Source organism: Centruroides vittatus, unplaced genomic scaffold (genome assembly GCF_030686945.1).
Source record: "Centruroides vittatus isolate TY-2023 unplaced genomic scaffold, ASM3068694v2 contig_3060, whole genome shotgun sequence".
Lineage (NCBI taxonomy): Eukaryota > Metazoa > Arthropoda > Arachnida > Scorpiones > Buthidae > Centruroides > Centruroides vittatus.
The window spans coordinates 186,818-212,130 of record NW_027121964.1 but is presented as its reverse complement, the minus strand read 5'-3'; the positions used below and the strand labels follow the sequence as shown (position 1 = coordinate 212,130).

Sequence of the window (25,313 nt, the reverse complement as noted above, 5' to 3'; positions counted from 1 at the left end):
TATTTCTGAATATTTTGATTCAAAACCGAAATCATTTTACGAAGACGGGATTAAAAAGCTACCATCAAGATGGCAAGAAATTGTACAAAATAACGGTGAATACATTATAGATTGAAATAAAATTTAATTAAAATTTTTTGCTGCTTTTTTTGTAGATAAAAATACGCATGAACTTATGGACTGACCTGATATAATAGCAGACTAGCAATAGATCCTGAAAAAATATGCAGTAACTGTACTATGCAAGCATATGAAACTTGAGAACACGTATTTCTTCATTGTGTAAAATTTAGAGATACTAGGGACAAGTATTTAACAAGGTTTAAGGCTTCGAAAGATATCATTAATATATTGTGCTTCTCAAAAACTGATTATTACTTGTACTAAATTATTAAGTAAAATATCAAAATATTACAAACTTGTTAAATATTATTTTGTAATGATTTTGTTTTTGAAACAAATTACTCCTTGTATAACAAACTAAGGTTCATACAATAAAGAACTGATTGATATTATAGTTATTAAAAAACTCATTAACAAGATATATATTTTTTAAAATTTATTTATTGAGAATTTAATTTTATAACAGCTAATCGAACATGTCCATCAAACTATTTTCGATGCAAGTCTGGTCGTTGCATTCCACTTTCATGGAAATGTGATGGTGATTATGACTGTACAGATAAAGATGATGAACCTGCATCTTGTAATGATTATACCACTTGTCAATCAACATACTTCAAATGCAAAAATAATCGCTGCATTCCGGGACGATGGCACTGTGATTTTGATAACGATTGTGAAGATAATTCAGACGAAGAAAATTGTGGTAATTAGTCTTTCTTTTAAAAATTAATATAATAAATAATATATTATTATTATTTATTAGAAGTGTTTTTAATATTTTTTGTATTTATTTATTTATTTTATTAAAACTGTATCTAGTATATTTATATAAATATTGATATTAATTTCAAAAACAATGACACCAAAGAAAATTTATAATCTTCCAAATTTTGAACTCTCTATAGATGTTCAGTTTCATATCAGCTTAACCTAAAGCAATGTTTCTCAATCGGGGGTTACGGTGATATTAAAGGGGGGTTGCGAAACAATAATGAGATCATTTTATGAGAAGAAATCATTTTATGAAGAAATTATTATAAGTTAAATGTTTATAAGTTTATAAGTACACATGTAAAGAAAAGAAATTAATGTGATAGTTGCATTTGTTTACATTTATAATTACAGTCAAAATTCAATTAGTAATAGTAAAGCTTACTGTTGTTATTCCTTTGGGTGGGGGTTGCAAAATATTAAGTTTATTTATATTTACTACTTGGGAGTCACGGAGCTTAGAAGGTTGAGAATCGCTGACCTAAAGCATACCTCTGAATGCAGCCAAAAATGTAAGAATGGTGTGAATTTTTATTATTACATGATAGTTCCAGCATACAGATTCAATAAGCCAGTATAAAAACCTGTTTCCTTTAATATGCTAAAATTTTTTTTTTTAACAACAGTATGCATGTAAAAAAGAAGCAAAAATTCCTTTGACACTCTTTTTCTGAAAAGAATGGGAGTGATGCTCAGATGTCTATCAGCACCCCAATATACCGAATACTAATACAAAATAAACAGATTATTGTACATTTCAAAGAATATACTTCCACTTTCTTTCTTATAAACAACAGATAAAATTTTCCTAAGTAGCAATGTAAACAAACTTCGAGAACACACGAGCATCCTTGGCATATTGAGCAAGGTAGCGTAGGATGTTCCAAGGCATCTTTGTTAACCTTTAAAATGTTTAGTGCCATTGATCAGTTTATTATTACATTACATAGTGATAATTAGATATGCAGCTAAAAGTCTTTTGAATATTAAATAGTATAATAATTTTTAATATTTAAAATAATCTTTTTTTCTAAATTTATTAATTGATTCATTATACTTGTATAATATGAAGCAACCATTAAAATCAATATATAAATTTTTATATCATTACTACTGATTACTGTGCTGGTTAGTGAGTCATATTTGTCTACAGATTCTCAAAGAATATTGTATAATATGTAAATTTTCATAAACAAGGTTTTACGATAAAGTTCATCCTACATTATAAGAAAGGTATTAACATCTAATTTACTATATTGTTACTTGTTTTAAATTTTATGATAACCTACATACCCAATTTATTAGAATTACCAAATAATCTGGATTTTTTTAGTGTGAATGTAGCCCAATAAAAAAATTAAAAACCAAATGGTCTGCTGCATTTATTTATTTTAGAACTGTAAACAGTGAAAAAATACAGTTCTTTCTTACAATTGTTTTTTCACTATAGATATAAAAAGAAAAGATAAAAAGAAAAAATTAAAGTATCGTATTAATTGGTTTTAATGTATGAAAAAAGTTTACTTATGCATCATTCTGTATTCTAAATTTTTATCTATGAATTGTTATATTTGAGACTTGACTGAATTGAAACTTACAATATTTTTACATCATATTTTTAAACATGAGGATTATTTTTAATTTAGAATTTTGTATAATTAATTGATGATAAAAACAAACATCTATAAAAAAAATTGTCTTTATATTTTCTGACTTGGTGGATTTCAGATGTAATTGTATAGGCCGTCTCTTTCATGAACTCTAATTTAAAGCTAAATATAATTTTTTTCAGAAGTTATTCAAATATTGCTACTGCTCTACTGTTGAATTAGTTGGTTATTATTATTATTATTATTATTATTATAATTCTTCCAGTTACTACAACATTGTAAATAAAACTTTTTATGGTATAGATAATCTAATCCAGACTTTGCATTATCTGACATTAGAATTTCAGATGGTGCAATATCTGGGCTATTCAGGAGAGTGAAGAACTTCTGCCATGAGAATCTATACATATGTGGTTTTCTGTTCTCATGAAGATAGATCTTGTACACCTTTTTAATGTAGTTAAGTGTTAAGTGACAAACTATGGTGGACTGGCCACAACTAACTCTTTTCTCAGGTGGTTATAGGACTAATAGCATCCAATAGGACAGAAGGTCTTCTTGAACATGGCTTATCTTCAACTTCATATTACCAAGCTTTGGTTCAGTAAATTAAATCAGATTGTAGATAAGTTTCTTGCCAAACAATTGCACCACATGGTAAGATTCAGCTGCTGTTATACTAAATTGGTAATCATAAAGCACATACATGTGAATTTGGTCATGAGAAAGCATTGGCAAACTTGACAAATTAAAAAACTTTTTATTCCCACACAGACTCTCTTCATACCCCACAAGAAATTTCTAGATGCCGTCTGTCAGAAAAATTTTGAACATTCTACAGAGGTCTAGAAAATAAACTTTTGCAATAATAAAATTTAAAAACTATTGGGTTAAAGTAAAATTAGATTAATATATAGTTTCTTTTTTTATGCTCTTTTTTAGAAAATAATATTTTTGTAGTAATTAAGGTAAATTGCTTGAATTGTGAAATCTTGAGATTTAAGACTAAAAGCATTTTGTTTTAAATTTAATATTTTCAGTACCACGAAACTGCTCTGAAAGTGAGTTTAGATGCGATAACGGACGGTGTATAAAAGCTTCTTGGCGATGTAATGGAGAATTTAATTGTGAGGATCGCACTGACGAGTTACATTGCAGTAAGAAATTTTTTTCATATTTCAAAATTGAAAAATATAATCATTAATGATTATATTTTTCAAACTAATATTTGGTTACTTATGTAATTAAAACTGTGTGTGTTTTTATTGTCTAAAAAGACCAGAAAAATATATTTTCGAAATGAGATCAGCATTTGTGTTTATGAACTATTTGAAGTTCAAATATAATTTTAAATTTAGCTAAATAAAATATTTGTCATTTTCATGAACTATTTACATTTTTATTAAAAATTCATGTGAATAATAACATGCTGAATTAAAGAATAGTCAAGAGAAATAAAACCTTAATTTTGATTATCATCATCATTTTATCAAGCCCAATAAACAGCAGTCTACCAATTTTATGAAATGTGCATCATCATTTTTCCCAGTGGGTTGGAACAGCCTCTTAGTTTGAAAGGACTGTTTAACTGATTAATTTTACATTAAAAAACAGTCAGTAAGAATAGAAAAGATTGATTAGGCTAAGATAAAAACTTCACAAATCTTTTTATATGAATGTTATGGACAAAGTGATTAATATGGGCATTATGAATAATGACCAACAAAATCGGGCATTGTAATAAATTTCAATAATTTAGCAGTATTCATAATGACCGGTCAATTCAGTGTATTCAGTTGGTTGTTTCTGTTCCATTGTAACACAAGAGTGAACTGTGGTAGTACACCATTATTGTTTTTGCAAATTTGTATATATCTTCAATATATATGTATATTTTCATTGTATAGTAGAACCTCTATTATCCGGACTAATTGGGGATGAAGATAGTCTGGATAAGGAAAAATCTGGATAATCGAAAAAAATAATAGTTGACAGTGCATATAGTATGAATAATTTTTATTTGTCTAGATTTACATATAGCTTCAATATTAAATTATTTTTTATTAAGAAATTCAATTAATGATTTTTGTTTAAAGCTAGCTGTTCTTTTTGAAGCTGCTAAATCGCGAATACTTTTAAGACATATAAGTTGTCCCGAGTTACACTCTTCTTAGCTCTCAAACCACTTCATGGCGACATCTAAGCACCGAAAAGCTTCAGAATGTGTAGGACCAAATCTTTTACTTCGCAAATCTCTTCGTCTTCTGGATCTTGTTCATCTGAGGCAGATATTTCTTTAATTATTTCCTCATCATTCAAAATCTGGAATCCAGGATCGTTCGCATCGCAATTTAACCACTCGGTTACATCTTCTTTGTCACATTCGGCACATATTGAAATTTGTGCTATTGCTTCCGCAATGTCTCCTATACCACTTTCTACTGTTACTGGAATTTACTAATGGTCTTTTCAAAATTTTGTTCCATGCATTCCATCACGTACGTACTGTACAGTACATAAACAGTGTTGCAATTCGCCAAGTGCAAATCAGCAAATTCGTAGAATTTTTGTTTATTTTGAACAATCCGGATAATTGAAAATCTGGATAATAGAGGTTCTACTGTATTACGTATATTGCAAAATATTTGATATATCAATCTTTATTTTATATATATATATTTTTTTTGGGTCGCAAAAAAATCACAATCATAAATGGGGTCGTGAATAAAAAATGTATAAGAAGCCCTGTTCTAGAAGATCATGTTTGTTCATTCAAGTATCAAGTGACTTTTTTCCAGAATTTGAATACCAAGATATCTACAGTTTTAGTAAAACACTAGAAGAGTTTAAATAAACTTATTAAACATGAAGATTAATCTATAAAATGAAAACACAGCGACAGTCTTTAGAGCTAAAGTCTGAAAGCAATGATACCTGGTTGATAGGACAAGAAAGAAAAAAGTTGCACTAACTTTCCTGTCGGTTTTCATTAAAAATAAATGAAGAAAAGCACAAAATAATTTGAAAATTTCAATATTCTAAAATTCTTGGGCAAATTTGAGACAACATGCATGCTTACTTGAATTTTAAAAAATATTGAACAACAACATTTACACTTAAAAATTGTGAAATTTTGTATGGAGAATTTCTAAAAAACTGTGTTAGAGCAAAACTGGAAGTCTTGTTGTGTGGGGGATACCTGTACTGTAATTTTGTGCTTTGTAAATAAATAAAAATGAGATTATCAAAAGTTAACTGTCATATATATATATATATTCTCAACAGTTGTTTGATTTGAAATTGAACAATCTATCTCTATCTACATTGGAGTAATTGACAATGTCACCAATCTGGGTCATTACTGTTAGAATGACATGAATATGGCACAGCTGTGACAGCATCTCAGAATGATGACAAGATTAGAAAAATAGTCTTACTACGAAGTCCTATTGGACTTTTTGTGAGGACATACAATAAGAAATGGCATTAATGGTAAATAATAACACATTTGGAAGGCTCCACTAGGAGAAAACATCCTGGACTTGTCTAGTTGAGACATCATTCTCAACCATCACATTAGATTACATATAATATGCTGTAGACATTCAATAAGAGGTTCTTCATCGTCTCATATCTTGTACAATTTAGATCTGGACTTTAACATTTTTCATTACTTGAAGGAACATGCAGTTGTTTTCTGCTGAAGTGAAGGCTGTCACCACTGTATAACTTAGTAACAGGGATAGGAATATTTTGAGGATGAGATGAAAGATGAACAAGCTTGCTGTGTATGGAGGCAAATAGGTAATTGATTTTGTTGAGAAATATAGAAATATACCAAGCATAATTATTGTGGAATTTGAAACATTATAAAACCAATAATTCACAGATATATATATATACAAAAGAAACTTTGCAAAGTATTTAAGATAGAATAAGAATAGGTGGTAAGAACATATTACATAATTCACTTTGATGCTATGTTATTAGCAGATCTTGCAAACTATTTATGAATGATGATGTTAATTATAAATTATTGCAATTTAGCCTGATAATTTATGTACTGATATGAACAAATTGGATATAGACAAATTGCTTAACTGAAGTAAAGAATGTAAAATAAACATTTGCATTCAACCAAATGAGGTATTTGTTTACTTTTTATCTTTACTTCAATCAAGCAGTTTAATTATATTATTTGTATTGGAAATCAATAATTATATATCTTTATATTTATTTGCATGTTTTTTATTGTAATTATAGATTCTGTATATGTAAAATTATCATTAATTTTTATTTATTTATTTTAAAAATTTATAAGTCAAAACTGTAAATTTAAAAAATGTTACAATTCATCTGTATTTTTATCTGATATTTTAGACATCACATGTAAACCAAATGAATTCCGTTGTAACTCAACTAACTTTTGCATCTTAAAAGAATGGAAATGTGATGGTGATACAGATTGTGCTGACGGATCTGATGAAGAATGTGGTAAAAATTTTTTCCATGTATAAATAATGTTTCACTTTTTATAAACTTGCTTCATAAAAATGTAATTTTATTTTAGATCATTCATGTCCCTTAAACGAATTTACTTGTAAAAATGGACAGTGTATTTCTTTCGTCTGGAGGTGCGATGGAGAAAATGATTGTGGCGATGGATCAGATGAAGAATCTTCATTGTGCAGTAAGTTATTTTCTGTTTCATTTTTCATTTATTTGAAGTAACATGACTGAACATACACGTAAAATGCATACCATTTTTTAAAAATTAAAATTGATAAAATAATACACATTAATGACAAACTGTTATAGATAAATAGTTATTACTTAACAATTATTCCAAGACTATAGCTTGTTTTTTAAAATTCCTATGTAAAAAAGGTAAAAGTACTAAAGTCCTTAATTGATTTAGTCTATTAATGGCTCATATATAATACTAACATGTTAAAATATTCTACAATATTAAATGTGTTATCTACATACATAAAGTACTACTAAATTTACTATATATGTGTATTTACTTTAATTCAGTCAAGAAAAAATGTGTTGAGAAATTTATTATGTAAAAATAATTATTTCATAATTTTCAAGTAATTGAAAAATTTTATTTATTTAATTTTTTTAGGTAGATTAACTTGTCCTCCTGGTAAATTTCGTTGTAAAAATAATGTATGTCTTCCTCAGTCCAGACTTTGTGATGGTAAAGATAATTGTGGAGACAACTCTGATGAGGATGAAAAATTTTGTGAGTATTTAAGAATATTTTGTCTTAGATTATGATATAGTAATAAAGCTGAAATAAAATAAAATTAATTTTATGTAGAAAAAACCTGAATAATGTTTTTAATAGTGATTATCTTAAGCAAAAATATGTGAAACTGCATTTCTCTAATTACGAATTTTTCAGAATTGTACCTGATTAAAGCATTATTTAAGGGTTATAATCAAAGTTTTTCAAAATTTAAGATCAATCAATCAATCTTAAAATGATAAACAAAATTTTTATTGAAAATTGGTACCAATAAAAAGAAAAATAAGAGCAATAATGCTCTTATATTCCTTTTTTGTGCTGTAAAACATTTCTAATCGATTATATAATTAAAATTTTCTAGTATTGACTACCAAAACTTAAATTGCTTTCTTATTTCAATGTTTAGTTTTAACAGACTCTCCTTTTTTTCAATTAAATACAACTATTTAAATAGTTAGATAATTAGTATATGTATAAATTAACTTAGAATTGTGTTATCCATAGAATTTGGTTTAAATTATTTGAATTCAAATGTTCTTGTTTTGGATTCTTTGGTATTGAGAAAACATCCATCAAGTTGCCAAAACTAATGCCCTGGTGGAACCACAAGCATCAAATGAAGATATCATCAGAATATCTGTCATATTTCAATCTGAATACCCTGATCAAATTCATGCAAGCCAAAGTAAAATTCAGAAGAGTGCATAGTACAAAGTCTTAATATTTCTAATTATCATCTAGTTAATTCCTCCGCTAATTCTAAGGTGATATGAAATCAGATTTGTAATAGGAAAATATAGCTCCTAACTCCAGTTTACGCTGCAACAATAATAATAATAATATATCAGATACATGCATAGCCAACATACTTGGGGCTATTATCTCTCATAGGTAAGCAGTGATAATTATTACTTATTTAAAACTGTCAGAATATCTGAAACCAAGCATCAGAATGTCACTTTTCTCCCTAAATCAGGGAACGATTTATCAAATCTCTCAAGTTGCCTGTGCAAAGTATTTAAATGGTGAATACATGCATAGTTTATCTGCTCAAAACAAATGCCTACTTTTTGCCATTCGAGAATGGTTTGGTGGCAAAGATATATTATAAACAATACAATTTACTTTCAACTTTTTACAAGAGCTTAAAATCATATAAAAATAGAATACATCCTTTGTGATATTTGAATTATCCATAAAACAAAAGTGTTAATCTGTGATTCCAATAATGGTGGGTTAAAAATTGCAGTTTTGAATTTACTGAAATAAAGAATAAATTCTGAATCTTTAAATTATAATAATGACTGACATTTTGTCTCAAGTCTTAGACCAGAATTTTAATCTTGTTGATTAAAGATAAATCAGTATTTTCTTAATAAAAAATGATTTCATTATTATTATTATAAGTTCTAATTACCCAGTATTTTAGTAATATATTTGTTGTGTAATCAATAATTATTATTTGGGTATAGTAAATTTTCAAAAGAAATCTTACTTAATTATTCTATATTTTCATTTGAAATTTAAACTCCATTTATCAGAGAAAAATTTAAGTTACTGGTTATAATTGAGTTTAATATTCTCAATTTATGACAATAATGTTGCATATTTTATTGATTATTCACTAAAATTATTTTACTTATATTTAATCGTGTGTTGTTTTCTAGGTGCTATGCGCAATCATTGTGGTGGGAAAAAATTTAGCTGTGCCAATGGCGTCTGTATTGACTCTTCATTTCAGTGTGATCAATTCGACGACTGTGGAGACAATTCTGATGAAAAAGATTGTGGTAATTGCATTTTTATAAATTAAAATTTATGATTTGCAATCAATACATCTACATGTTATACAAAGTTGAATCCATTAAAAGTTTCTGTATTTTTTGATCAGTGTGTATTTCAGCAACAGAAGAGAAAAGAAATTTTATTCCATTAATTAGTAATGCTGTTACAGGTTAACACTAAGAGTTGTGATCAATATTCTGTGATTGTGCAAACTGGTATTCATTACTCTGAAAATTGCATCTGTAATTTTTGTTCAGTTTCTGCACCTGTTTTTTCCAAATTGTTGAAATGATAAAAAAAAAGTTTTAGTTTTTCAGCTGTTAAAGTAGGAGAAAGTGTAAATCAGCCAAATTTTGACCCTGTTGGTTTTTGCATTTCCTGACGTAAGATTTTAAACTTCCCAATTCCAAAATAACACATGAACAAAATTCAGTGTGGATGTGTGTGTTGGCCTGTTCTTTGCTTTATATATCAAGACCCTATGAACCAAATTTTTTGAAATTTGGCAGGAATACTTCTGTTTGTGGTGCATTGATATAATCCCAAAATGTAATTTCAAGTCAAAGAGAAGGGGGATATGGACTGGCTTTTCAAAGCTGAAAAAAAGCAATTCCAGAAGTGTATTGCAGCAGAAGGATTTTATTTTGAGATCATTTAAATTGTTATTTTTTTTAAAGTAACCCTAGTTTATGGTTAGATAGTAACTTGCTTTTATAAAATCACATTTGTATTATGTATAAAATATAATGAAAGGATTAAAAAAAACATAACATAAATGGAGGACCATACTTTTCAAAATTCTTTGAATTGTATATATGGAAATACATTTTAAACACAGCAATTGCATGTCATGTTGTATTAAACTTTTTATGTAATAAATTTGATTTAATGTATAATATTTTCTGTTTATTATAGATAATGGCCCATGTCGATTTGGAGTTTGCTCTCAAATATGCTCAGTTAAAAAGGCTGAAAATTTTTCTTGTAATTGTGTTGAAGGTTTTGCATTAAAACAAAATGGCAGTTGTCAAGTAGAAGGTATGTTATAAAAATTAATCTTAAATGAGCAATTATTTATTGTGACATCATCACAATGCCAGGCTGCAATTTTTAAATCATATTTTAAATTAATTAAATTAAAATATATGCACCCCACCTCAAATTAGTATTGTAGTGTCTTGTTTCTGTACTGTACATCAGACTTTTCCATTAGATAGCAATGGAGTTGTGCCGGTCATCTAACTCAATTCAAGGGGAAAGTTTTAATTGAAATAATGTAACTTCTGATTTGCATTGGAAATTCATATATAGTTAATCAGAGCCTCCTGCCCCTAAACTTTCCATATCTGGTCTCAACTTTCATCTAACTCCATTTTCAAGATTAAAGGACAGGTGGACAATGGGAATTTGTCTACAATTTTTTTAAATTGCAGCCCAATAAAATTTTGATTTATTTTGAAATAAATGCAAGCCTTTAAATTCCAGCATCCATTTTTCATAAACAAATGTTGTTACAAACATTTTATTGTAAGATTAATGAATATATTTAGTGGTAACTTTACATTAATTATAAAGTGTCATTTATAAAGATGAATTATTCCTATGAATACCTATTGAATATACATAATGAATGTACAACATTTATGTGTTGCATAAGAAAGTATCTAGTGTATTTTTGTTTATATACCATATAAACAATAAAATAATCCATACATCAGATAGTATTTGTAGTTATTAGTACCTGTATAAACTAGGGATTTGAATACTATCTAATCAATAATTTAACTATCTGTGACATACTAAAGAAAATTAATAAATCACTTTTGTATTCCTGAAATTATTATTCTAACATAAAAACACGAAATATTGAATACACACAAACAAAGAAAAGATCGTTCACTTTCTTTAAAGTTCTGGAATGGAATGATTGAATAAAAGCCACAATCTTTGAAAGATAGGAGAGAAGTCTGTCAGAAATGTATTTGTGACAATAAATTATGGAATGAGAACCAGAGAGTTCTATCTACATTTCTCTCTCTTTTTTTTTACTTAATTTTATTTAAACAACAGATTAATGTTAACAGAATAATAATGATAATTTTATAAGCAGTAAGGACCTAGAGACAAGGGATCTTGTGTTGAAAATTTGGTTCTATCTGCAAATGATAGAAAAAATTCTTCTGCTATAAAACTGTCTAAATTAGACAGAACCCTATGGTTCATCATGTGTGTTGTTGGCTTCAGTTTTTATATTGAAACTTGGTTAAACTGAATAAGAGAGAATGTTTAATAATTAGAGAAAGTTGTATTATATGTAGACAATTTTTCCACATCTAATAATCAAATTAGTTTATAACACCTGATTAACTTTTGGGCTAGAACTTTGTTATATAATATTTATTAAACTAATCAGGCAGACCAAAAGCATGCAGTTAAATAGCCATCTTGTATTAAATTTTTAATTTAATTCAAAATTAGATTATACTAGCTTGCTAATTATACTTCATCTGCAGGGTAAGCAGAAGTTGATGAAGAGCAGGACTCAAATCAACAATCTTTTTCCCATTAATTCAGTTTAAATTTTTAATTCAATTCATTTATGTAATTATTAAATTTACAATAATTAAACTGCAATCCTATACTAAGTATTTTCAAACAATTTAGTGCAAGTTTTATCATTTAGCTTAATTAAATACTAGTTCCATGCTGTTCAACCAAGTTTGCTGAAAAGTAAATGTTTTTAGATAAATTTTGTATATTATATATTAAAATCATCATATGAAATTATTATTGAATATTAAATTTAATTTCTTGTTATTTTCAGGGGGAACACCATATTTATTTGTCGCAAGTGAAAATGAATTGCGTCGTCTGAATCCTTATAAAGTAACAGATTTGGAAGATATACTTCAAGACAATTCTCAAACAAATCGCATTAACTTTATTGATGTATATTTTGAAAATTCAAATCCAATTATATTTTGGACAAACTTCCATTTGAAAGGAATATATTATTACTCTGTTTCTAAAAATAAGGATACATCACAACTAAATCACCATGTAAAACGAGATGCTGCTTCTTCAGTCAAAGAAATAGTAAGTAATTATTTGAAATAAATATTAATTTTTATTAATTGAGTATATATTAAATATGGGAAAATACCAGTATTCAGCATTATTCAGTCACAAATTATGAATTTGAACTGAATACTTCCTCAAAGCTGAACTATTTGGGCCAAAATATCTTCATTCTTTAGTTGAAAGAGGAAAAAAAAGATAAGAAATTTGGATTTTTTTTTGTTTCATATTCCTAATTACTGTATATTTTTACAGAAACTGCAAAAGCACTGTTGCATTGAGCCTTTCCTGACGTCATACTTGTGTTCTTTAAGTCTTATCCCTAAATTTCTTGTTGTGACTCCAATGTAGTCTTTTTCGATTCCTAGTTCCGTGTTCTCGTAAGGGATTTTGTACACTCCTGCTTTTTCTTCCTTTTTAATGTGATCTTTATCATTTTTTAAGATTGTATATAGATTCGGAGCTCTTTTTAGAACCATTCTGGTCTCCTTGCGGTTTGCAATTTCTTTTCATAATTTACTTACAACAAGAATTCAAAAGGCTTTATGAAAGAAATTGCAAACCGCAAGGAGACCAGAATGGTTCTAAAAAGAGCTCCGAACCTATATACAATCTTAAGAAATGATAAAGATCACATTAAAAAGGAAGAAAAAGCAGGAGTGTACAAAATCCCTTACGAGAACACGGAACTAGGAATCAAAAAAGACTACATTGGAGTCACAACAAGAAATTTAGGGATAAGACTTAAAGAACACAAGTATGACATCAGGAAAGGCTCCAACGCAACAGTGCTTTCGCAGTTCGTGCAGACCCAAGGCTCAATAATTAAATGGGAGGAAGCAGTTATTGTCAAACCCTTGAGCTCTCCAATGTTAGCAAGTACTGCTGAAAAAATTGAAATTTACAAAAGCAAGTTGGAAGAGACATGCATAAATGCAAGGGACGCAGACAGCCTACCAACAGCTTGGAAATTTGTAGTCAAGAAATGTATCACAAACTCGTAGGCTTACCTTAGCTTTTATTTACATTTTTCATCAATTATTCCTCAATAATTTGCTACTCTATTTATGAAAAAGTATCACCAGTAGATTCATTTTTATTTTATTTTTTTTATTTTTTTACTTCTTATTCTCACTATTTCTATTTGTATATATTACCATGTTCTTCCTTTTTTGTTTTTTCCGTTACTGATGCTTTGAATTTTTAAACAAATGTATTCTTTTAATGGAATGCTAATGTTCCATTTTCGAAAGTTAAGCCTGAGGATGGCCTATTAAGTAGGCCAAAAACATTAGTTCTCTCAATAAAAATATCTCAGCAACAAGTAAAGGTGTTGTTTTGTGAATTAGATTAAACTTTAAAAATAATCTTAATGTTATAAATTATATTTTATTGAAAAATTGTACTTTATCCATTTTTTCTAAAATATTGGTTTGTTTGGAAAGTTCATAGTTTCTTTTATTTCTCTTAAAAATTGCTGTTTTAAAACTAAAAATATACTTTTATTCCATTATGTATGCATCATTGTTTTTAATGACATGTTGCCATCTATGTGGCAGCTTCATGATACCCTCTTCGTAGAACTTTCCGATTTTTCCCGCGAAAAACTGATCCACGTGGTTTTTGCAAGCTTCCAAAGTATCAAAGTTTTTATCATGAAGGAAATTTTGTAGAGAATGGAACAAATGGTAGTCCGACAGGGCAAGGTCGGGTGAGTAAGGGGGGTGGGGTAAAACATCCCAGCCTATTTCCAATAATTTTTGGCGTGTTTGTAAAGATATGTGCAGTCTGGCATTATCTTGGTGAAACACAATGCCTTTTCGTTTGGCTAGTTCCAGATGTTTTTCTTTAATTGTCACATTAAATATTGTTCCCAATTGGATAAACTGATCAAAATCAATTGTTTGATTCTGTGGAAGCAGCTCATAGTACAAGATTCCTTTCCAATCCCACCAGACAATGAGCATGACCTTCTTTGGATAAAGACCAGCCTTTGGAGTTTATAATGGTGGTTCATTTTTCTTACCCCACAATCATTTTCAACTGATGTTATAAACGATCCACTTTTCATCACTTGTCACTAAGTGCTTCAGAAAAGGGTCCTTTTCATTTCATCTTTCAAGAGAATCACAAATGGAGATGCGATCCAGTAAGTTCTTTTCTGTTAAGTTCTGAGATATCCGTTGATTCACGTATCTGAGCTTCTTTAGATGTTGAAATACAGTACTGTTTGATGACTTCACTATGTCTGCAATCTCTTGAGTTGTGTAATGAGAGTTTTCATCCAATAATGCTTTGATCTGGTCTTCTTCAATAACGAGAAGTCTTCCTGAGCAGGGAGCATCTTCAAGGCTGAAATTACCCGCTTTAAATTTTGCAAACCACTTTCGAACAGTTAATTCTGATACAGCACTCCTACCATAAACATCACATATCTTTTTTGCTGTTTGTACAGTATTTTTGCCTTTATGATAAAAAAAAGAAAACAAGTGTCGATAATGCACGTTGTTCGCATCCATTTTTGCAACGAGACAAATTAAACGATATTTGAGTAATCTTAATGCTTTTTTTTGTAACAGACGCGTCTCAAGGTCATTTATCATTAGAATTGTACAAACCAATGAATATTATCATTTTTGCATCAATCAGTGTCTCAACTGTCAGCTATGAAAAATTGCTATGAACTTTCTGAACAACCCAATATACTGTAGCTTCACAAAACAAATAATCTTACAACAACATAATATTAAAAGGGGTGTTTCCTAATGGCTTTTTCCTGGAAGATAACTCACTCATTTATCATGTCTCCTCCTACAACTGGCTAAAAAGTGGTTTTGTCTGTTTAGACAAATACCAGGCTATGTTGGAAGAACTATACTACAATCAAATTTGTGAATTTTATTTCAATCCCATTTCTCTTCCCATGAATCAAAGTACAAAACAGGAATAGGAATATATGTACTAATTTTGTTTCTAACCTGTTCATTCCCATGGAGTCCCACAAAATTAAACATGTGCAAGAGTCCCATCTCCTTCACATCTTTGACTCTTGACAGACATCCGGTGATGTCTCCTGCTACTGCCAACACTAAACAATAACTGGGCTGCAGTTTGAAAAAATTGTAGACCTATAAACTCCCACTGTCATGTGTCCATCCGTCCATCCATCCATCTTCCCTTAATCTCGAGAAAAGAGTTAAATGAAATTCAATACCAGGTATTGAAAGCTTATCTAAGTGCAGGAGGCACTTAGATAGCTTATCCCAATTAACTATATATGAACTTCCAATACAAACCAGAAGTCACATTATTTCAATTCAAAAATTTTCCCCTGTATGGAGTTAGATGACCAGCATGACTCCATTGCTAACAGAAAATTATGATGTAGAGAGGCAAGCCACTACTAATTTGAGGTGGAGAACATTTAATTTACTTAATTTAAAATATAAATATATGATTGTCATAATGTCAGGCTACAATTTTTGATGTCACAATAAATAATTGTTCATTTTAACTTACTTATATCACACTTAAATACTATATATAAAACTCACAAACCTTATTGTTCTTTGCACTGAGTTGTGAAAACTATTACATCACTAATATTTTTGGTCCACACCTACAACCCTCTTCATGTAGAGCTGCCTAAAAAAAAAATCAAATCTTTCTGGTATTAGCATTCTATTTTCAAATGCATATAAATCTGATGTATTCAAATTTTTTTAAAAAATTTTTCTTTTGATATGTAATCAGGTACACCTACATTGTTTTCTATGTTATTGTAGTCCAGGGGAAAGTTCTAGGTGTGGACTGAAAATGTTAGTGATTTAACAGTTTTCACAACTAAGTGCAAAGCACAATAAGGTTTGTGAGTTTTATCTATAGTACTTAACACCTTGCTGTTAGAAGATTATTTAAATTATTTAATGAAATGTACAGAGTAAAGTTAAGTAAAGTTTTGTAGAGAATAAAAACTTTTTCAATATTGAGTAGGAGGTGCTTCTTTCCATTTTATGCCAAGCCTTTTGTTTCATGTGGTTCTTAATATTAGGCTAATTATGTATTTGTTAGCTGAAGAGGCAAGAGTATTAGTGTTTGGCAACAGCAGCAGCCAAAATATCCTATTTGGTTCCTCCTGAGAAACTACATAATTCACAGATGTTATCATTATTCCTATTTAGTTTACATTTTTGAAAGTATTACTATTTGTGAATTGACAGAAATTTGATTTAATTAACCCCCTAGAACAGGGATGGTGAACCTATGGCACACGTGCCCAAAGTGGCACGTATAGAGAAATCATCTGGCACGTAGCGTATCATATGATTTCGATTGATCATCTGTCTTTTTCAATCATTCTTTTTTCAATAGGCTTTTTGTACATTCTAATTAAACCATATTCGTTTAATTTCTTTAATTATCGTTATTTGAAGTCTAAAACTTTGGCACACACAAACATCTTTAAAGCTAAGTGTACTTACTATATGGCACGTGGGCTCGGAAAGGTTTGCTACCCCTGCCCTAGAAGAAAAAATTATTTTGCTTTTGTGTTTAATTTTTATGAAGCCACTTGTCCCTGAAATATATTTGGAATTTCTCACTTTGTCAATTAAAAATATAATTTTTCATGTATGTATAAACCAAATCCAACCTTTAGTAACAAATGTACAATACTGCCAGATTTTACTCAAGCAATAATATGGCTAATTAATTATAAAGATATTATATAATTTAGACTAAAAGCATGCAAGTCAAGTTGCAATTTTGTACTGAGCTTAATAATTAGAAATAAATTAATTTAGAATATTCTGGAAGAAAAGATTAATTTGAAGTGGGACTTAAACTCACAATGCCTGCTTATTTTGAAAATGCATTGCCAGTTATGCTACAATCTTTGCTTCCAGACCAATCTTTCTGTCCAATCTTTGCTTCCAGACCAATCAATTTAGAAGACAATCATATAAGTCATTCATAAAGTGACCAATATAGTTATATAGACCAGGTGTAGACCACCTGGATGGTAATTATTTTGAATTAAAAATATTCATAATTGTAAGGTAATTCATATTTCTTATAATAAACTTGCTTTTTGTTAAGATTACAGGATTAAAAGAACCAAGAGGAATTGCCGTTAATTGGATAGGAAAACACATTTATTGGGTTGATGCCGGGACAGATACGATATCAATAGCAACGTTAGATGGCAAACTTAAACGTACTTTAATTACAACAGATTTAGATCAACCTCATGACATTGTTGTTGATCCAAATTTTGGGTAAGGGTTTTTATTTATTAGATTTTATCATTTAGTCTTTATTGTTGTTTTCGAAGCTGAATACCAAATACTAATTTCAACCAAAATAATATAAAGATTCAGTATATATACTATAGACACACATACCATTATCCTTTTTAGAAATATAAGAAATTTAAATTGACTGAAGCATCAAGACAAGCTTTTTTATTTTCTTGGGCAAAGTGAGATTACTATCCTTTGTCATCTCTTCTAGAACTATCTTTTCTTACACTTTTTATAGAACTCATACTTATTATAATTGGATAATGAATGGTTCTTTCCGTAAATTCATTATTATGATCTTTAAAAAATGGTTTAATAACTTTTACAAATAATTCAGATTTTCCAATTTTCCAATTTTACTACCACCTGGGGTAGTTCATATCCCTGCACTGACACTACTAAGCAATAGTGTATCAGTGCTTAGTTGTATGATAAAAATAGTAACTAGTAAATTTCATTTTAGTTTCTCTCTTTTACTCTAAAGAACAGTTAAATTTTGTTTTAGCATTAAATATCAGATATTTAATTTCACTTAACCTACATAATACACTTTTACAATTTTTATTAAAATGTATTAATAATTCTTAATAATAATTATTATACAAAGATGTTATGTATGCACCTATTTTATTATATATATATATATTATATTCTTAAAGTAATAGGAATGGGAAAAGTATAAAATTTAAAGCAGCAAAATTGAATTTTTTTTTGGTATCCAAGCACTGTACCATATACATACTCCCCACTTACACCCTATTACATAATATTAATAAAATAAACATTCTGATAATTATTAAGTGATTTGATCTATTCATTTCTCATTTAATGTTTCTAGGTACATTTATTGGTCAGATTGGGGATCTGCAAAAATTGAAAGAGCTAAACTTGATGGTAGTGAACGTTCTGTGTTAGTCAATGAAGATGTGCAATGGCCAACTGGATTAGCTATTGATTTTGCTGCAAAAAGACTGTATTGGACAGATCCAAAGGCACACACCGTTGAAACTGTAAATATGGATGGAAAACAAAGACACATTGTTAGATCCTTTGTATCTGGTTGGTAACATTTAATCAAATTTTTTTTTAATACAAAATTTAATAATGGTAATTATAATAAAAGCAGTCATTTGTTTATTTTACAAATTAAAATATTTGTGAGATTGTGAAAATGAATGAAGTAAAATTTTATTAAACCTAAAATGTTCACAAAAGTTTTTGTGACAAAAGAATAAGAATGGAAGAAGTAATTTATATGCAAGAAAATCTCTAAATTGGGACAACTTTAGAAAAATCTACATGAAAAATCAGCTAAAATTTTCTGCCTGACAAACTACAGTAGAGCGCCGATCAACCGAAACGTAGGTTAACCGAAAGTGTTCCAGTTGGACTGTGTCATGCTGAATCGAATGGTTTTGATACTAGATTAACTTCTAAAGTATAATTTTTTGTTTTTATATTTTCCAATTACTTATTTTGTTTGTACAAAATAAAGAAATAATTTTTAACGATACAATAGCCACGATTATTATTATGAAAATTTTCGTTAGGCTTAACATCAACAAAAATTCAATGTGAAGTGACATGCAACAGAGAAAAATTTCAACATAGGATATATTAATATGCTATATTAAGAATGTATTTTTTCGTACATAATCGGTTATCTGAAAAATAGATTTTCCGAACAATCCCAGTCGATTCGGATAATCAACACTCTACTGTAATATTGTGTGATTGATAACATCAAACTTAGTCAAGAAACTATCTTGCTAATATTTTTTCCTTTTTAATTTTGAAATGCTTCTACTACAATTGTTAAAAAATATTCCAAATACAAATAGTTCCAAATATGCTTATTAAATACAGGGCTCGTAGCAACTTGCTATTCACCACTATTTTTAAAAAACCTCACTTTTCTCACTAATTTTGAGATCTGAGTATACGTTACATGCTATCTGCCGTATTTTGGATGCAATTACGATGCGTTTACGAGGTTTGTGACAAAATAGATGTGGATACATCATTAATGATTACCCAATCACAAGAGTTCATTACAGTACCACCTATTGGCTAAACAAAATGTGATGAGAAAAATAAGGGCTAGAGGACTAGTGATTTCCCATGATCATTTTGAAGAGCCAGCAGTCACTTTATGTAACAAATATGGAAATGAGTCAAGAATGTTGTCAAACTTGCATCATTTTTACATCAAATTTTTGTTAAAATTTCAAAATATGAAAATACTGCCAAGATAATTCAATGGATAACATATTTTGGATCAAGTATATTTTAATTAATTACAAATATTAATCTGAATAAATTGTTTTATTTACACTGAAATGCAACACCAGCAGCCAATGTTTCAATTTGGGAAAAAAGTCAACATGGACTTTAATGCCATCATTGAAGAGAATTTTCTACTGTGTTAGCTGTGTGCATTGCTGTCGTTGATTGTCGTGCTGAGTTTCACACAGTGGAGGCAGTGCAGCATTTACGCAAAACTCTGTTGGTCATAGCATGAGTCAGTAGAAAATTTTCAGTGGTGGATGTGCATTAATCAACACATTCACTGTTTGCTGAGTGTCGAGCAAACATTTGGCTAATACAGAGTAGTGTGGATGGTTTACTCATGATGAATGTTTGGCATTTTTCGATTCTTGTCGGTAAATTGTGCTGAATCAAAGGAGGCTGATAGTTGTCCATCCACAATTCTCAGCATTTGGCAAATAGCAAATCTGTGGATTTGGTCATCGGTGTTTCTATTTTAGTCTTTTAAAAGTAGATCTTGTCTTTTAGTTTTGATATGGTTTATATCTTTTTATCTTATTTTCTATGTAGTTTTTTCTGGTCATTTTTGCAATATGGTTTTATTATGTTATTTTTTTTTTAAATTTCTCTCTTTTTCATATTCATATTTTTCTGCTTTGGCAAAGTGATACCATACACCATATTCTTCTTTTTGGCTTTTTTTCTCATTAACAGATACAAACTACTCATAACTATAAAAGCAGCAGCACAAATTATTGTTTGAGAATTGCCATTTTCTAGATCTTAAGTGAAAAATCTGTTGCTTTTGCAATGAATTGATTCTTGGCAAGTAATTGAATGCATGTGTGTATGCACTCGATGAAGTGATAATGGTTAGCGATAAGGAAAAGGCAAATATTTGGCATTTGGGGAATTGCAAATGTGTGGATGCACCCTAAAGGTTTTCACTACTTACTCAATCGTTGACTATCTACATCCAAAAATCTTGTAAATAAAAGGTTTACTAGCCAATACAATTGCCAGATTGGGTGGCTTTTGACTGACTCACGTACTAAATTTTCATTTTAAGCTACTTTTTGAGTTACAAACACTATACATCTAGTACTCTTAAATATTTTTCTGTACAAAATATAACCACCACATATCTTACAGATAGTGAAAGCAGCATGGATACAGGAGTCTCACTGCACTGTCAAAATCACCACTTGGTGATCTGTACCTACATCATCTAGCTCAGGCCTAGCATCTTATGCACTTGGCTATCAGATATGAAACTTTCAAAGACTTATAAGCTAAACACAACTTTAAGAGTCCCACTTTTTGAAACGCTTGAAAAATGGGTCCTATTATTTGGACAAGAGCTATTTGTGTTTAAGGCTATGTTCTCACCAAGTTTTATTCGAATTAGAGACTCAAATGTTTGGCCATCTTCTTGTAAGTGACAGTTTAACATGTTACTTTTGTTTCCCAACACTGATAAGGCTACCAGCACCTGCATTAATTAGTAAGTAAAGCTAGTGGCAATAAGTAATTTGAAGTGGTGAAAAAAATTTTAACTGATGAAATGGTGTTGATATTTTTAAATTTTTCAGGAGCGACCTCTGGAATAATATGAGTTAGATATGACTTTTTCACTTTGAAAAGCATTGAAGAAAAAACCTATGATACATCTTTATGATGAAATGATGTCTAACTACTACAACAGTGGGCAGAATTTGCAAACCAAATGATGATGTTTATCATATGACTGAGCTTATTATCAATGACATCGAACTGTTTGATGAGAAAAATCTGATTCCTTTGCAAGAACTGAAATTTGAACAAAGAATTGAAACCATATTGCAAAATGCACAACAACACTACATGGCAGCAGAAACATTTGCTGCTGCCATATAATACCAATTTTGTTTCTTGTTTTAACCCAATTAAATTTCCTAATAATAATTTATTTTTATCTTAAAACAGTAAATATACATAATTTAAGTTTATCAAAATGGGTATTGCATACAGTGTGGGAATGGATTAATTGACTTTCCATTATTTATAATGGGGAAAATTGATTTGGACTTTGACAGATTCAGCATTCTGTCTCCTGGAATGAATTAAATTCAAATTATGAGGCATCACTATATCTAATTTTTATCAGAAATATTTCTGAAGTTTGTAAAAAACATATTTATAAGCTGTATAAATTCAAATTTAATATTTATAGCATTTTATATTAGCAAGGTTGAGGCCGAAGTTTTGAACGTGAAAACGTGTACGTCGGACGACATCAGCACTGCTTTCCTGTAAGCCTAGAAGTTTGACAATGGCATTTGGAATGTGGAGCATAATTCCACTGACTTTCCAAACACCATTGTCATACTTCTAGGCTTACAGGAAAGTGGCACTGAACATTCAACGTGCATGTTTTTGCGTTTAAAACTTTGGCCCCAACCTCGCTATTTTCTCACAACATTGTTTGTTAAATTAGTTTTACCACAAAAATAATTGGAATACATCTTTGTAACTAATTGTAAAAAGTGCTTGTTAGAAATTAAAAAAAAAAAATTGTTTCAATATTTTTATATAATATTAATCAAATATATTTATACTTTAGATGAAGAAAGACCATTTAATATTGATGTATTTGAAGATTTCTTGTATATTACAACATTTCCCAGTAATGCTATTATAAAGTTACATAAATTTGGACATGGAAATATTACTTACTTAGTAAAAGGATTAAATAAAGCCAGTGATATTCTTATTATTCATGAAAATAAACAAATAAGGAATTGTAAGTATCCATTGTTATATTAATGAGTATAATTAATTGACAGTGATTTTCTTTTTTTTTATTGTGGAAAAGAATAGGAATTGATTTATTCAATAAAAATATCATGGTTTTACTTTTTTCAGACCATTATGAAAATAATTATAAAATTTTAACAAACAGCAACAAAATGAATTTTTAACAGTATTATGTAAATATTTAATGTAACAACATTATATTTTCAGATATTAATCCATGTAAAGAAAATTTTTGTGGAAATGGTGCATTATGCATAGCTAAAACACTAGAAAATGCTGTTTGTTTATGTCCAGATGGAATGGTTGAAACAAGAACAAGCGATAATAAAACAGCTTGTACCGTTGTTGCTCCAACTCCTTCAACTGGTGTAGGTAAGATCAAGAATAATTTAATTTAAAAAGTAGGTGGCATAAACACCAATAATTATTAAATCATTGTGAAGTTTTAGTAAGTTTGTAACATTATAATATTGTTATTTTTAACTTATTAAATACCGATATTAAATAATTAGTTAGTTGGTTAGTTGTATGCATTTAATTTTTAATTGTATAATGTTTATTTTTAAATATTTTATTTTAATTTCAATAATTAGCAAATTGCTTAATAACATGTCTAAATGGTGGAACCTGTATTCTTGGTCAAGATGAAAAATCTTTCTGTAGGTTTGTATAAAATTATTAGTCTCAAAAATTTTTTAAAATCATAATGATTATTGTTGTATTAATTATTTACAAAATTTTTAAATTACTATTAATTTTATAAATTATGTTAATTTAATTTTTATTAAATTTTAAAGATGCACACCTGAATATGAAGGAACTACATGTCAGATATTTCGTTGTTCAAGTTATTGCAAAAACAATGGTTTTTGTTATACTGATCTACTTCAAAACACATCTCCTGGTAAAAAGCCCCCATTGAAATGCAAGTAAGTAACAAATGTTAATTATTTCCTTTTTTTTGTTTAAAATCTTGTACAGACAAGATGACAAATTGCCAAAAGGAAGACCTCTCTCAATGCAAGCAAACAATGAAATAAAAACTATAAGATAAAATTAATTGTAAAAATTTTTTACATTAAACCTATTTCAGAAGTAAACGAGTACCAATATGCCAATTAGTATTTTTGTTTGGTGATAACAATACAAAAAAAAATGTTTTTCTTTATAAATTTTTGGATTTTTTTTACCTTTTCTGAGGTCAAAAAATCTATAACTAGAATAAACAAGTAAAACATACATTACTATTTGTTTATTCTGGTTTTAGATGAAGTCATTTGTGACAAGAAATATATTTTAATAGTGCAATAAACAGAGAAGTAAATTGTGAAAGCATTTTTAAAAAAATGACACTTCCTGAATATATTCCTATTTGTGTAACATGTTAAAATATATGCAATTGGAAAAAAGGCACTTATTAATCACTATACTTTACAAAACTATTAGGTGAGTCAGTATAAGTAGATAAATCAGATGTTTCATACTGATTAGATAATTAGAAATTTAAAACAATCTATAAAATGCATTAAATATAAATCTATATTTATTTTGTCTTGAACTTTAAAACTGTGATTAAACTAACTAATTTTAAAAAAGATTATTCAGGGTCGTCCGAAGGTTTTATTCTGGAATGTTTTAAGAAATAAATGATGATCAACCAAGATTTTTGGAAGAGACTGTCTTTTTATTTAATAAACTAACTAAATTATAGAAGACCTTTATGAACACACTATTTAAATTTAATAAAATATGTACTACCTATATAAAAAAAATTGAGAAGTTATCAGTTTTTGAGACGGTGTATTAGTGAAGCCTTTTCCATGTTGCTTTCAGAATTATTAATACATTCATTCTAAAAATTTGATGGACCAATTTTGATAAAATTTTCCATTTTCCATTAATTGCAATGAGGGATCCAAAAATCTAACAAAAAATGGGGATTCCATGATTTTGACCCCACTTTATCTCAAAGTGACAACATCCATGCTCCATGATGCAACTGACCATGCCTAACAGAATTTAGAGGAAGGAAAACCAGCATTGTGTGCACCTAATGAAAAATGGGTGCAAAAAATGAGCAAAACACAAAGCAATCAATGCCAATCGTTTTGTTCTTGGACTACCTCCTCCATGGAAGCAGATGCAAGGATCATCTATCCATGACTATCTTTTTCTGGCTCTGTCTCAATTCTTTTGCAGTACAACAAAGTTGTGTAATGTTCCTAGTAATAATTATTAGGGTACTGATGCTTATAAAACTAATAAGACCAATTTTAAAATATAAATATTTTAAAAATGTGTTTATTTTAAAGGATTTAGAAC

The 25,313-nt window shown here is 28.8% G+C and overlaps 1 protein-coding gene across 6 annotated transcripts in view; it reads left to right on the top strand.

Moving 5' to 3' along the window:
* Positions 1 to 25,313, top strand: part of LRP1 (LDL receptor protein 1) — a 271,088-nt gene that overhangs the window by 212,775 nt on the left and 33,000 nt on the right. For all 6 annotated transcript variants that reach the window (XM_067267543.1, XM_067267545.1, XM_067267547.1 and 3 more), the window contains exons 69-82: positions 590 to 829; positions 3,548 to 3,664; positions 6,888 to 7,001; positions 7,078 to 7,197; positions 7,639 to 7,758; positions 9,432 to 9,554; positions 10,465 to 10,587; positions 12,374 to 12,645; positions 17,725 to 17,903; positions 18,766 to 18,986; positions 22,798 to 22,977; positions 23,199 to 23,363; positions 23,585 to 23,654; positions 23,789 to 23,920. In XM_067267543.1, coding sequence (XP_067123644.1) covers positions 590 to 829; positions 3,548 to 3,664; positions 6,888 to 7,001; positions 7,078 to 7,197; positions 7,639 to 7,758; positions 9,432 to 9,554; positions 10,465 to 10,587; positions 12,374 to 12,645; positions 17,725 to 17,903; positions 18,766 to 18,986; positions 22,798 to 22,977; positions 23,199 to 23,363; positions 23,585 to 23,654; positions 23,789 to 23,920 — 2,176 coding nt within the window. The remainder of the gene's footprint in view (positions 1 to 589; positions 830 to 3,547; positions 3,665 to 6,887; positions 7,002 to 7,077; positions 7,198 to 7,638; positions 7,759 to 9,431; positions 9,555 to 10,464; positions 10,588 to 12,373; positions 12,646 to 17,724; positions 17,904 to 18,765; positions 18,987 to 22,797; positions 22,978 to 23,198; positions 23,364 to 23,584; positions 23,655 to 23,788; positions 23,921 to 25,313) is intronic.